This window comes from Gobio gobio (genome assembly GCF_949357685.1).
Source record: "Gobio gobio genome assembly, chromosome: 15".
Taxonomy (NCBI): Eukaryota; Metazoa; Chordata; class Actinopteri; order Cypriniformes; family Gobionidae; genus Gobio; species Gobio gobio.
The window spans coordinates 23807131-23820434 of record NC_137108.1 but is presented as its reverse complement, the minus strand read 5'-3'; the positions used below and the strand labels follow the sequence as shown (position 1 = coordinate 23820434).

General features: G+C 37.8%; 1 protein-coding gene across 1 annotated transcript; it reads right to left on the bottom strand.

The window, feature by feature from the left end:
- Window positions 1-162: 162 nt before the first annotated feature.
- slc2a3b (solute carrier family 2 member 3b) lies at window positions 163-11808 on the bottom strand. Its single transcript, XM_079836953.1, has 12 exons — window positions 11405-11808; window positions 10633-10780; window positions 5290-5391; window positions 5050-5210; window positions 4721-4961; window positions 3604-3766; window positions 3242-3429; window positions 2549-2653; window positions 2256-2357; window positions 2088-2168; window positions 1087-1287; window positions 163-997 (listed from the first exon to the last, which is right to left on the bottom strand). The coding sequence occupies exons 2-12, from the start codon at window positions 10654-10656 to the stop codon at window positions 740-742; spliced, it is 1626 nt and encodes a 541-aa protein (XP_079693079.1). The 5' UTR covers window positions 10657-10780; window positions 11405-11808; the 3' UTR covers window positions 163-739.
- Between the last annotated feature and the right edge of the window lie 1496 nt (window positions 11809-13304).

Below are 13304 nucleotides of genomic sequence, written 5' to 3'. Positions count from 1 at the left end.
GGTTGTCATGTCAACAAATGCACGTGCGATGCATCCCCTGATGTAGAATGACAGAGTTTACGACAGTAATAGAGGACAATACTGTTTCCCAACTGTAGGGGGACCCCGAGAGCAAAACCTACCTAGTGCTGCTTTAAAAAACTAGGATTTTAAATCCAATTTAAACTGTAAAATGAAGATTTATTATTTTACATTCCGTACCTAGGTCACTAATCAAAAACTACATTTTTGACACTGACTGACCATGTGAACTTTGCTCAAAATACCAGATGCTCATGGCCTGAATAGTAGCCATATGAGCACAACAGGAGTCTAATGGACAGCAGTATTAAAGGCCATCAGCGAGTCTGATTAGTGCATAAATGTAGTCTTATTTAATTTTTTGGGCAATATGAGTAAGTTATTCATTAATTATTTAAATATAAGTCATAGTAATAATCAGTTTGATATTAAACATGATTATGGACAAGTGCTTAGTGCTCAGTGGAATACTCATACATCAACTATGTTGATTAAACATTCAGCAATTTAAGGCATCTGCAACTACATATAACACTTATTTGCTAATAATGACTTTAAAATTCCCAATTATAAAAAGGCTTTCAATACCATCCAAGCTAAAACCGCCAAGCTCCTTTCCTTTGTAATAATGCCCATTGTTTAGCTGCATCTGTTCTCTATTGTCCGCTGTAGGAGTCCATTTAAAGTGTCAATTTTGTGTGTAGACTACGGGGTTTGTCTATAGGTTCGTTCCACTTTTCTCCTGTCCAGCCAGCTCAGTCATCTGAAACTTCTCTGATGACTGGGACACTGGCATAGAGACGGCACCATCTGGAGGCATGTAGTTGGCTGCATTGGAGCCTGCGGCATTGGAAAATCCACTGGAAATGTCCTCAAATGTCCGGCCTTTTGTCTCGGGAACCCGGAAGTAGGTAAACACGAAGAAGAAGATGAGGAGGATGAGGAATATGATGAACACATACGGGCCGCACAGTTTCTGGAAAGGAAGCAAGGTCATAATAATGTGTTCAGTTCTTGTGTCCATGAAAAATGTGATACTGTGGAATTCTGTGACAAGGTTCTCACCAATAGTGGTGGGAAAGACAGTCCGACAATGAAGCTGGCGGTCCAGTTGCAGCATCCCGCCACAGCGATGGCTGCCGGACGCGGACCCTGAGCGAATAACTCTGCCACTATGAACCATGGAATTGGTCCTGGTCCCATCTCAAAACTGGCCACAAATCCGAACACTGCCAGAATGGCCAGAATGCTGATTGCTGAAATTCCCTGTTAGCCGGAAATTGAATAATTTGTAGGGAGAAAAGATACACTTATACACTGCACTATGTAACTTTTCCGTCCACTAGAGGTTGCCTATTCAAAACAAAGGCGTAGTTTGATGGCGCTAAGTTTGAGCGCAGAATCTTGGGACATGTGGTCTTCACCTCACAGCCGGTGGAAAAGAATCGGGATAGGACTCGGGCAGAAATCATGTTCATGGATGTGATTATTAACGTTACTGTAGTATGAAGCAGAAGACGGAGCGATTGTTAATAAGAAGAGCGCAACACAAGCCTCGCGAATAGCGGGACTTTTATTATTGCATAGTCGCCGGCGGGACTTTTGTTATGCCACATTCGCCGGCACCATTTCCGCTTTTCCGGCCATGAGTATGAGGTAACGCAGCTCTGTTTATCATATTAGATACATCTAAGTGTGTTGAAAAATATGTTATTACGTTACTCTGTGCGTTCGCTCGACAGCTGCTATGACACTTGTTCACACTGTAGTAAGAGTAAAGCTTTTCAGCAAAATAAAACCGGAAACCGAGGTAACACAGATATGACGCAATCGACAGGCGACTCCCTCACACCTCCCAGTTCCTTGGTTAAAATAGCAATGTTCTCACAATTTACAAATAGTTGGAAACATTTGGGATATTGTAAGTACTCAACTGAACAAAATATATAACACTGGATAGTGGTTTTTGGATATTTTACTGAAAAAATGCTACATAGTGCACATGTAAGTTAATGAATTCTGACATAAATATAAGTTGCTGTTCATTAGTAAAATCACATACTGACCCCTTCAGATGCAGATTCGGAGATAGCAGTGCTATTCTTAACAAGTCCAGCAACACTTTCTGTTGTAACTCCTGCAGGTTCCTATAGATCAGAAAGATCAATAGTTTATGATATAGGCCATATATATTTAATTTAATTTAATTATATATATTATATATCAAAACTGACCACAAGTTTAAGAGAAATAGTCATGAGCAGAACACAGAAAGTCATTCCAGCCAGTCCAATCATATGAAGTGTTCTTCTCCCTGCCCTCTCCACCAAGAAGAGCTGTTGAGCAAAGCAGTGGGAGCATCAACACACTGTTCTTTATACACCCTCACAAGTATTTTAACAGATATAAGGGCATGACATTGCAAATGCAAGGGTGATTGAATGAATTTGACAACTGTTTACCTACAGTACAGTTCCTTGCAAATGTTTTTTTATGTGAGGATATTAGCTCAGCTGTGTAAACTCACAGAGACGACAGTGAAGAGAGTGTTGACCGCACCCATTCCAATGGTGGCAAAGACTGGCCCAGTGATGCCTGCACTTCTGAAGATCTCTGTTGAGTAATAAATGACCTGGAAAATTTAACATTTAGAACAGTTCGTGTCAATACTGAGTTGACAAGGGGGAAATATGGAGGAAGCCTTACAAATGGACAAAGTGACAAACACTGAAAACAAACATATTTTCCTATGGTTGTTTTTAAATGTGCTTTATAAATAAATTGAATTAATTAATTAATTTGATTGTAAATTGTAATTGTGTATGACTTGTTATAGAGAGTTTATTAATTAAGTGTATTAATATATTCATATTAAGTTTATTTTTCTTAACTCATTGGCAAAAAGTTTTTCTTGTTTTAAGCTTTAAATGAGCTAATAAAATATTTTAACTCAAAACAATATGGACATGAAATTTTGATTTGAGTTGAAATATTTGATTAGCTCAAAACTCAAAGCTTCTATATCTATATACTTTATTTACAAGGTATATATAGTCTTTATCTTGTTTTATACTGTAGATGTACAGTATTTTATATGGGAAAACAAGGCACTGCTGGCTATTAAGATGTTTAACAGGATGTGCTAATCAAAGATCATTATGTAAAGTGTTTATGTAACTGGTGTGGGGAATTGTGGGAAGTGTGGAGTGTGAAGACTCACAGCGTTGATGCCGGACAGTTGCTGAGACAGCTGCAGTATTATGGCGATAATAATGGGCTGTCTATAGGCGGAGTTACGGAACAGCTCTGGAATTGAAACCTTCTTCTCCATGGACATCTTCATGGCCTCTTCCTTCATCTCACGAATGTCATCCTCAACATCTGAATGGCCACGAAGACGTGTCAGCACTGAGAGCAGAAGAAATAGAGAGAGATCAACAAAGTCAGTGTGGAAGAGTAAATGCACTTCAGTTGCTCAGGCAGTGCTAAATGGTGTGTTCCTCATGTCTCCTGCTCTTCTAGATCCAAATTGAATGCTTCTAAAGACTTTTCTTTAGTCCCGAGCGGTCATAGCAGACTCACCTTGGCGTGCCTCATCCTCCCGGTTGAGACTGATCAGCAGGTATCGAGGGCTCTCTGGGCAGAAGATCAGCATAACACTCTGTAACACTGCAGGCAGCACCGTCAGAGCCAGCAACAACGGCCACAAAGACTGAGACCCCAGCAATGACTCCAGACCTAAGATCTACCATAGAAGCCACACAAATGACACATTTATAACTATTTCCATTTTGAAGACTTTCCATAAAATACAATTTATAAGGACTGAAGCTTTCAAGTTTCAACCATCATAAAAATGGTCCAAATATCTTCTGAAGCCATACAATAACATTTAATGAGAAAAGGATAGTAATTTGTTATTATTCAACAAAAACAGTGAATAAGTCAGTGAACTCATGAATCAAACCAGTTCAATTCATGAACAAATCATTCAGACCAGTTTTGTGATGTGAATGAACTCACTTAAAATATCAGGCTCAAAAGAACAGTCTTCACAAATCTGACATCTGTCACATGTTTAGTCTGGTTTTGCTTGTGTTTTGATTTGTCACATGTTCCTTTGTTCTTTTTCCCGCCATTTCTGTGTTTCCATGGTTACCCTCATTAGTTCATTTGTCCCAGCTGTGTCTTGTTAATCATCTCGTTTCTGTTCACTACTTAAGTTACACTCTAACCTTCAATCTTTGTCTAGTCACTGCTATGTTGGAGTGTTTGCCTGCCTTGCTGGTTTGTAGCCTGTTCTGTTAACCCGGATGACAATTGCCTGTTTTGAGTTCTTGAAGAAGCATTATTAAAGTTTAAGTTTCAGCCTGTTCCTGTGTACACCAACCCGTTACAACATCACTACTAAATGTACCAAGAAGTCAAGATTTTTAGGGAACAATGCTTTCAATTTCAGTCTTTCCCTTGCACAATGCTATCATATGACATTGGCAGGACTATGGCACACAAGTTGTATATACCAGTTGTATTATTTTTATGGTGCTTTTGAATCTTTTTTCAGCTTGGAAGCTTTAGTGTTATTATAATTGCATGGAAAAAAGAAAATCATGTGGGTTTTGAATGAGATATGGGTTTGAGTGATATTTTTGAGTTATCTTTAATCTTGTATTTACATTTATCCATAGGAAAATCTAACCTGTGCAACCAGGATGCCGATGACCACCCCGAGCTGGTGAAGGGTGCCAAAAGCCCCTCGCAGTGCCGTTGGAGAAATTTCGCCCACATACATGGGTGTCAGTCCTGTGCACAGACCACAGAACACACCAATCACCAGACGGCCCACTATCATCAACTCATAGGAGGTGCATATGCTGGATAAACCCATCAGGCCTCCACCAATCAGAGCCAGGATGTTGGACAGCAGCATTGATTGCCGTCTGTAAAGAGAATTTGAGATGAATCAAAATGTTATTTTTTATGTCAAAATAAATTGTGTGATTTTGAATTTGGTCACTATTTTCTCACCTCCCAAGCTTGTCAACCATAGCGCCGACACTAAGAGACCCGACCATGCCGCCAACATTGAAAATGGAAACGGCGATACTCCACACTGTTGTGATTGTGGATTCATGCATAGGCTCCCCAGTGCGCTCCAGAGTCACGTTTTTGAAGAAGTTCTTTACTTTCTGATCATCAACAGAGAGACGGTAAGTGATGAAGTGTTGTTTTTTGACGTCTAAAATGTTACTGAAGTCTAAAATTTACCTCATCGGGTGCATTGATGACTCCTGTGTTGAAGCCGAACTGCAGCGAGCCGATGACTGCGGTGGACACGCAGAGCACCAGGTAGCATGTCACCTGCTTCCCCTAAACAAAAAGAAGGAATGCACATACTGTGACATGCAGAAGTAAAGATGAACGTAAGACAGAAAGTAACTGTGAGCCAACAAAGTCTCAAAATGTGCACAAAAACTGTCCTATTTCTTCTTTCGTAATTTCTTGCACTTTCATGGTTGTGTGAAAAAGTTCTGCAGCACTTTTTTATTTTCAAGATTACAACATATAATATTTATTTAGTTGACTGTATTTTTCTCTTCAATGATCAGAGAAAATATAATAATATTAATAATAATAATACATTATTTAATGTATGAAATATAATATATACAAAATTAAAATGAACATAATTTAAAATGATTACTGTTTTATTCTGCTGTCTAAAGACTGATTGGAAACCATGAGATTAATTATTTGATTCTATTGACAACCATAGCTGTATGTTCCTTTTGTTTCTTCTATATACAGTTTATCGAAGGCCAAAGGTTTCTCAATTCAAATGTATCTTCATACATGAAAATATAGCTTCCTTTATAGTTTTGGAAGGGGGTCCCTTGTAAAGGGGTTTATTATACGCTTAAAAGGGCTAGCCAAACCTAAACCAAAAAAGAAAAGAGAATCTTTCTCACTTTTTTTGCCTTTATTTTAAAATCACAAATCACTCACTCGTGTTACTCAACAGTCACACTCATTCCTTCAATATCCTCTGTTTGTAAGGTCTATAAACCTTCACACTTTGTAAACTTTTATCAAAACGTAAAAAAGGCATTTGTCAAAGCCTAGTTACAAATTGCAGTTATGAAATTCAATAATTTTTTTTAAATTTGAATTATATTTTATCACAGTCAAATTCAAAATGCAATTCTGCATCCTGTTTGTTACCTCAATTCAAGAAGAAAGACACTAAAAGACTGATGAAAAGAAGACAAAACATCATCTAGCGCCAACAAAACATATTCATGACCAACCCTTACTATTATCTATCACGTTTTATTGTGGTAAAAGTTGACTAACTTGTAGAGTTTATTGTTTTTTGGGCCTGGTTTCACAGACAGGGCTTAGATGAAGCCAATATTAGGCCTTAGTTCAATTAGGGCATTTAAGTAGCTTTTATAAGCACGTCTTAGAGAAAAACATTACTGGTGTGCATCTTGAGGCAAAATAATTGCACTGACATACTTTAAGAAATGTCAGTGCAAGTTAAAACAGCTCAAACATGCATTTTAGTCCGGGACTAGATTTAAGCCTTGGGAAAAATTATTCTCAAGTCAATTTTAAATGGCACACACATCCTTATACAACATATTACACAATACAGTAATTTTCCGGAGTATGTATGAAAGTGGAACAACAAAGTTGCATAAATCAGTTGAAATCATAAATGTGTAATTTTTTCCCAAATCACGGTTCCCAAACTCTCTGGTTTCTCTAAACTTGATGTCTGTTCCTCCCTCATGTGTCAAATTAAAAGTAGAAATAGCAACCTAAGCTAATTGTGTAGCTGTGTGACTTCTGTACGGCTTTAATTCAGAGATTAAAGAGTCATTGATGGGACAAATACATGTCAGATGCAATGAAATGGAACCCCTAGCATTGCCCTGCAATTTTTCATGTTCGAGAAGCCGTTTCACTTGGATATGCTGAATATATCTGTTTCATGCCGTCTTTAAGCTATGCGAGTAATGGGTCAGAAAGAACAATAATCTGATGGCCTGTTCTATAGGGTATATTGAGTGAAATATTTGTATAGGTTTGTAGGGCCTTTTAGAGAATAACTTAAAGCTGCAGTCCGTAAGTTTTATCTCTTTGTCGTCATCTCTGTTTGAACCCTGAAAATGCAGTTATTTGTGGAGTTATTTTAGCCTGGATGCCAGCCGAATTTAGCCCCGCCCACAACATTTGAGTACAGGAAATTCGGTCTGGACTTGATCCGTTGTGGAGCAACTAAACTTTATTCTACTTCTTCCAGCGTGCATGCAGTTGAGTTCTGTTGACAACTATGCGTCGCTCCGTTGCTCTGATTGGTTGTAGGTCTATCCAATTGAGGTCTTTCCTGGTTCCGTTGAAACGCGCCCCATAATCACAGCCCAATGGAGCAATATCAGACTCATATTCTGACTAGAATTAAGTATGACGACGTCAGGCTAGAGTTATCGACTTTACATAGGGTAAAGAAGAATTTTGAATACTGGCTGGTTATGTACTTGCTCAAAAATTGATTTGGGATCAATTTTAACCAAAAAAAAGTTCAGGAATGCAGCTTTAAAATTTAACTAAGTAATTTGTAATGATGTTTTCCAGTCAGTGGTAATTTATAGTGGTCTGAGTAGCTTCCTCACTATTGCATGCAGTATTTAGCAAATGTCTGTACAAAAATAGTGCACTGCACCTTTAAACCTGTGCACAGGAACTTCTGCATGTGCACAACGGTCTGATGTTATGATACAGACCTGAACAGACCCAAACATGCACACACACAAACAAACAGCAGCTGACTTGTGACTGTGAACAAGCATTCGTGTGATCTGTAAGGAGCCAGAGCCATCAATATGAAAGAATTCAAAGTTCATCATGGGTCCCTGCTGATAAAGGGCGATCCATCACTGTATCTTTCCTCTCTATTGTTTAGGATAGACCAGATCAAATTTGAATCCCCACATCCCACCATGCACCCCAGTCTCCCTAACTTAATTATGCACACTTATTTATTAACACATTCAGTGACTCACTTAATAGATTTTTATAACCCACAGTAGATGCAAAATGGCACACTTGGATTGGGAATTTCCATTCTGTCTGTCCGTTCTAAAAACAAGTAAGAACCGGTCAGAATGTTGTGCATATTATGCTCAAGTTTGAACATGCCACCTGAACCCTACTCCTTGTCGTTCTCCTTTGCACATCTCGGTTTCTTAATTCACATGCTGTAATCCTCTCTTTTATTTCCACACTAGGAATTGCACCGCGATTGTCTCACACATTCTAGGATGTGTCACTTAATTAGAACTAGAATCAGAATCAGTTGGGATTTGGTCCAAACAGCATCCATCCAAAGAAGACAAAGCAGGCCATAAAATGTCTCACTACACTCTCTCTCTCAAAAAAAAAAAAAGAGTACAAAATTGTAACTTTTAAGGTACAAGTGGCCGTCACTGGGGTGGTACCCTTAAGGGTACATTTTTGTACCTCTAAGTCAGGGGTAGGCAAGTTCAGTCCTAAAGAGCCGATGTCCTGCAGAGTTTAGCCCCAGTCCTACTAAGTCACCGTAGTATAAAACTCATGGCTCCCAGCATGCATTGCAGCATTAAGTATGTCACCATTGTTGAGATTCATATGCTGGTTCTTCATATCTGTGTGCATCTAAACTTTTTTCCCCCTAGAATGCATTTAAAAATCAAAATTCAGAATGTCTGATCTGTGGCAAGTAAGTATTGTTGGTGATTATTTATTAACATTTTTCGTCAGCAATGAGTCTAGTCAAACATTTTTCTTCATGATAATTTTGGTTTGAATAGATTGTGTTTTGTTAACATTGTAACAAAAACCACAAACATGAAAAACCAAGATCAAACTGCTCAACTAGAGGAAACACTGATCACCATAAAGGTGATCCGTCACCAACATGAATCACCAACACTTCCAATAAAACATCAACATCTAAACCTCTGTTAATTCTAAATAAGAGCTTCTATAGAAGTCTTTCAGGGTTGGCGTCAAACTCTGCAGGACAGTGACTCACTAGGACTGAACTTGCCTTCCCCTTCTCTAAGTAGAGGAAAACAATGGTATAATTGTACCCTAAAGGACCTTTAAAGGTACAGTTATATGCTTTGTTCCCCAAGGACCAAAATTGTACCTCCACTTTGTACCTTTTTTTTCTGAGAGTGTACAGCTACTGCATGTGATATTAAAGTGACTATTCAAATCAATTGAACACTAATAGCCTGAACAGAACCTGCTAGTGCTCTACATTAGCGACACACACAAACCTTGCACAATCAATATGTAAATCTTACTGGAAATTTAAAAAAAGCTTTATGGGCAATAAAAACACATTACAACAAATCCACCCCAGATGCCCGTTGCCCTGAACATTTACTACAGTTCTTGCATGGTAACCACAGTTTACTGTATCTGTATCTATAGTAACACCAAAGTAACCACATGTGGCTCCCCATTACCATGGTTGGAATTGTCTATACTATAAACTATGGCGCATATTATGAAAATTAGTAGCATAAACATATCTATGAACTACAAAATTGCCATGAAATAAGCAGATGATGTTAATTTTACATAAAAGACCATCATTTCTGCACATACTTCTTTCAGACGAATAAAATCGGAGATATATATTAAAAAGTCCTGGCTCTTCCAAGCTTTATAATGGCAGTGACTGTTGCTCTGTTTTTGAAGTCCATAAAAAAATGCATCTGTCCGGCAAATAACGTGCTCCACATGGCTCTGGGGGGTTAATAAAGGCCTTCTGAAGCGAATCGATGCGTTTGTGAAAGAAAAATATCCATATTTAAAACTTTATAAAGTAAAGTTCCAGCCCGATCGCCTTCCATGGAAAAGTGTTGAAAGTGCCTTCTCGCAATTCAAGATGTGTACACGACGTCTGGCGAGCATACCTGGTAACGGAAGCCTTTTGAACGGCAGAGGCACTTTCAACACTTTTTCCATAAATTGAATACGGAAGGCAAAAGGCACTTTTATAAAAGATACTTAAATGCTCTAATTTAACTAAAACCTAATCCTGGCTTAATCTAAGATACACTAAAAGTGTACTTAAGTGTGTTAAGAAACAGTAGGGTACACTTTATTTTAAGGTGTCCTTGTTACAATCTAATTATACATTTAAGTACTGAGTAATATTATATGTATTTACTATAGGGTTAGGATTAGGTTTGGTATGAAGTCATTTTGCATAATTTATAGTTATTACTACAGTAACTACATGGAACAAGGGCACTGTAAAATAAAATGTTACCTGAAGGTGTTCTCTCTTCAAGTAGGCCTACACTTAAGTGGCCATTTAGTTCATTAATGTTATCTGCAAGTACAGTTTTTTTTTAATACTTTTAAAATTTAAAGTAAAGTGCAGTACAATAAGCACACTTCTTTTTCACAAGGGATGTATAGAAAACTATACTAAATAATCTCATAAGGGTTATGGTAATGGTAAAGCCTTTTCTTATTAATCATGAAGAGAACTAAACATCACAACTTGTTCTTTATATAATGACACTGACAGAGAAAAGACTCTACCTTACTGTCTTTCATCTTCTCCATGTTGCTCTTTGTTGAGAAAGTTGAGCAAGTTATTGCAACTGAGACAGAGGTCTTCTGTTCTTCCTCTTCTTGCAGCAAAACCAAACATATATGGGTAAACACAAATCCGTATTTGGAAAAGTCGCTAGAGTTGAAAAAAAAGAATATGAAGAATTGTTTTCAGTAATGCGAAGGAATGAAACCTTTTATATTTTCATCAAGAACAACCACACAAAAAAAAGTTGATTTCCTACAACGGATGTCTGCTGAGTTGAGATGAGTTCAGCAGTAGGCTATGTTGTGCAACGCAAATCGCAAAGTCAATCATCTCTCAATATCCTCCATCTATATAGCTATCACTCAAATGTGGTTTTATGGGTTAGTTTCAGGGACTTTCCTGTAGTCTGAAATGTTAAACATTCAGTGAATAAAAACAATCTTGCTTTAGTTTTTAACAATCTGCTTGTTATGGAGTTATAGATGCATTTATACATCAACTATATTTCGTGCGAACACATTATATTCGATAATTATATAAATAAAACCTGTTTTCATTATTGTAAACACAACATTGAAAATTGAAAGTGGGCAAAAAAGTGCAATAAACTTCACTGGAATTTTAATAAATATTAAACGGTTTAACAATTGAAATAACGTGTAGATATACTAGCCATATGGTGTGGTCAATATTGTAATAAAAGGTCATTCCAATGCAACTTATAGTATGTTATATTTCTATGTAATGATAATGTAAGAGAATAATATTTACGTGTATGTTTGCAGAGCTCGTGCGTCGATCGTATTTGCTGGTGTGTGATGAAACACTCTCGCGCTCGTGGGTTTTATGGAGAATGAGACACGAGCACCAGCACGTTGCACTATTTGTCGTCACACAACCATGCTCCCCCAGTTTCTGTAATGTTTGAGTCACAGGATTAAACAAGATCTAAATTTGAAGACTCTCGCGTAATCCTCCTTTCACGGAAATTACGGCCGTAGCTATCTTACAAACTAGAGCAGCTAGACAGCATCTGAGCATCATAGGCGCGAGCAGTTGGTCTCACTCGGAACGTGCCAATGATGCCTAAAACCTCTTATCTAGATAGGCAGCTAATGATATTAAGACCCTGCCTTTATTTCATGTCCTTATTTGGTTACTTGCGTGTTCGCCACAGTAGACGCGTGAATCGCGCCTCTGTTCCTCGCGCGCAGCATCCCACCAGAAAAAAAGCTTCTGTCTGATAATAAAACCGTTATTGTTGTCATGTGAGTGCTTCTGTGAGAAAATGACGTCTTTTTTGTTAGTAAACAAGTAGTCCTCTCTTCCGAGATTGGACAATTTGCGGGGTTTGCTGGCACTTCATACAAGTGTGTGATCTAGTGATAACAAATGTTTCGCTGCCTACACTCATATAGCTTTCATTTGTTCAGTGAAATTGTCTTAAGGGCATTACAAATTAATTTCGATCATATTTCAAACGATTAATTTTCGATGAGAGAGAGAGAGAGAGAGAGAGAGAGAGAGAGAGAGAGAGAGAGAGAGAGAGAGAGAGAGAGAGAGAGAGAGAGAGAGAGAGAGAGAGAGAGAGAGAGAACTAGACTAGACTGCTTTTAACACAAACAGGAACTTGCTGAAGGAAACACTTTTTGAGAACTGAGATCATGCCAGTGTGGTCTTTCATAGGCTGGTAGCTACTATAAATTCTATACGAACCTGACATTTTAATAACTTTAAAAACTTCTACCTGTATAGTAGTATCAGTTTACCATTATCCTTCCATCACAGACTGTCGAGTCTTTACATGCTTCAGTTATGTAGCCTACTAAATCTGTCGCGGAACATGGACAGACTTGCACATGTAGCCTACAAATGTTGTATAAATGAAAATATGTAGATGACACATTCAAAGGTGCATTCCTGTTATTTACAGGACATTATAAAAACAGTAGGCCTATATATTAAGCATTGAACTAAAGTGGTCAAATTTGATGAAAATTAAAACCTATAGTAGGCCTATAGCCAAAAAAAAGTTACCCATATATATATATGAAGTGTCTAAATATTTGACGTGATAATCTTTTCCAGTATAAATAGACATCACACCAATTTCTACAATAGAAATCGGAGAATTAGCACACTTTTGACACACACACGACTCTATCCAGGCCAGGGTGATCAAGACAACGACCGCTGCATTGTGAACATGATGCAACGTTGATGCAACTTTTTTCTTATGTAATTTCCGCCTACCCAAAGCTCTCCAATATACAAGTCTCCCTATATACAGTGGTATAAATGCAATATCCCAATGTCACAAAATTATTTTTTCCAGTGTTTGCTGACACATGCTGGAAACAACCAAAACTCTCTGCAGGGTGCTAGAGCACACAGGGCCCCAAGTTACACTTTCCAAAAAAAAATAATCAAAAAGCGCTTATTTTATGGGGTTAATTACAGCTCAGACAACATATACCTAAATGTTTATCACTTTTAGCAGTGATTTATGTAACTTCAAAGGGTTTCCTGTAAAATTACACCAAAATTGTGTATTTAGACCACTGTGGGTATATGCAGTGGTGGAATGTAACAAAGTACAAATACTTCCTTACTTTACTTAAGTACATTTTTCACGTAGGCCTATCTGTACTTTACTTAAGTAGAATCAATA

Excerpts from the sequence above, each read along its gene's own strand:
- slc2a3b (XM_079836953.1), bottom strand. The coding sequence starts at position 10,656 with ATGGAGAAGATGAAAGACAGTAAG. Across the intron at positions 5,211-5,289 it reads TCATCAATGCACCCGATGAG|AAAGTAAAGAACTTCTTCAA; the intron begins GTAAATTTTAGA and ends GTTGATGATCAG. Across the intron at positions 2,358-2,548 it reads CTCTCTTCACTGTCGTCTCT|CTCTTCTTGGTGGAGAGGGC; the intron begins GTGAGTTTACAC and ends TTTGCTCAACAG.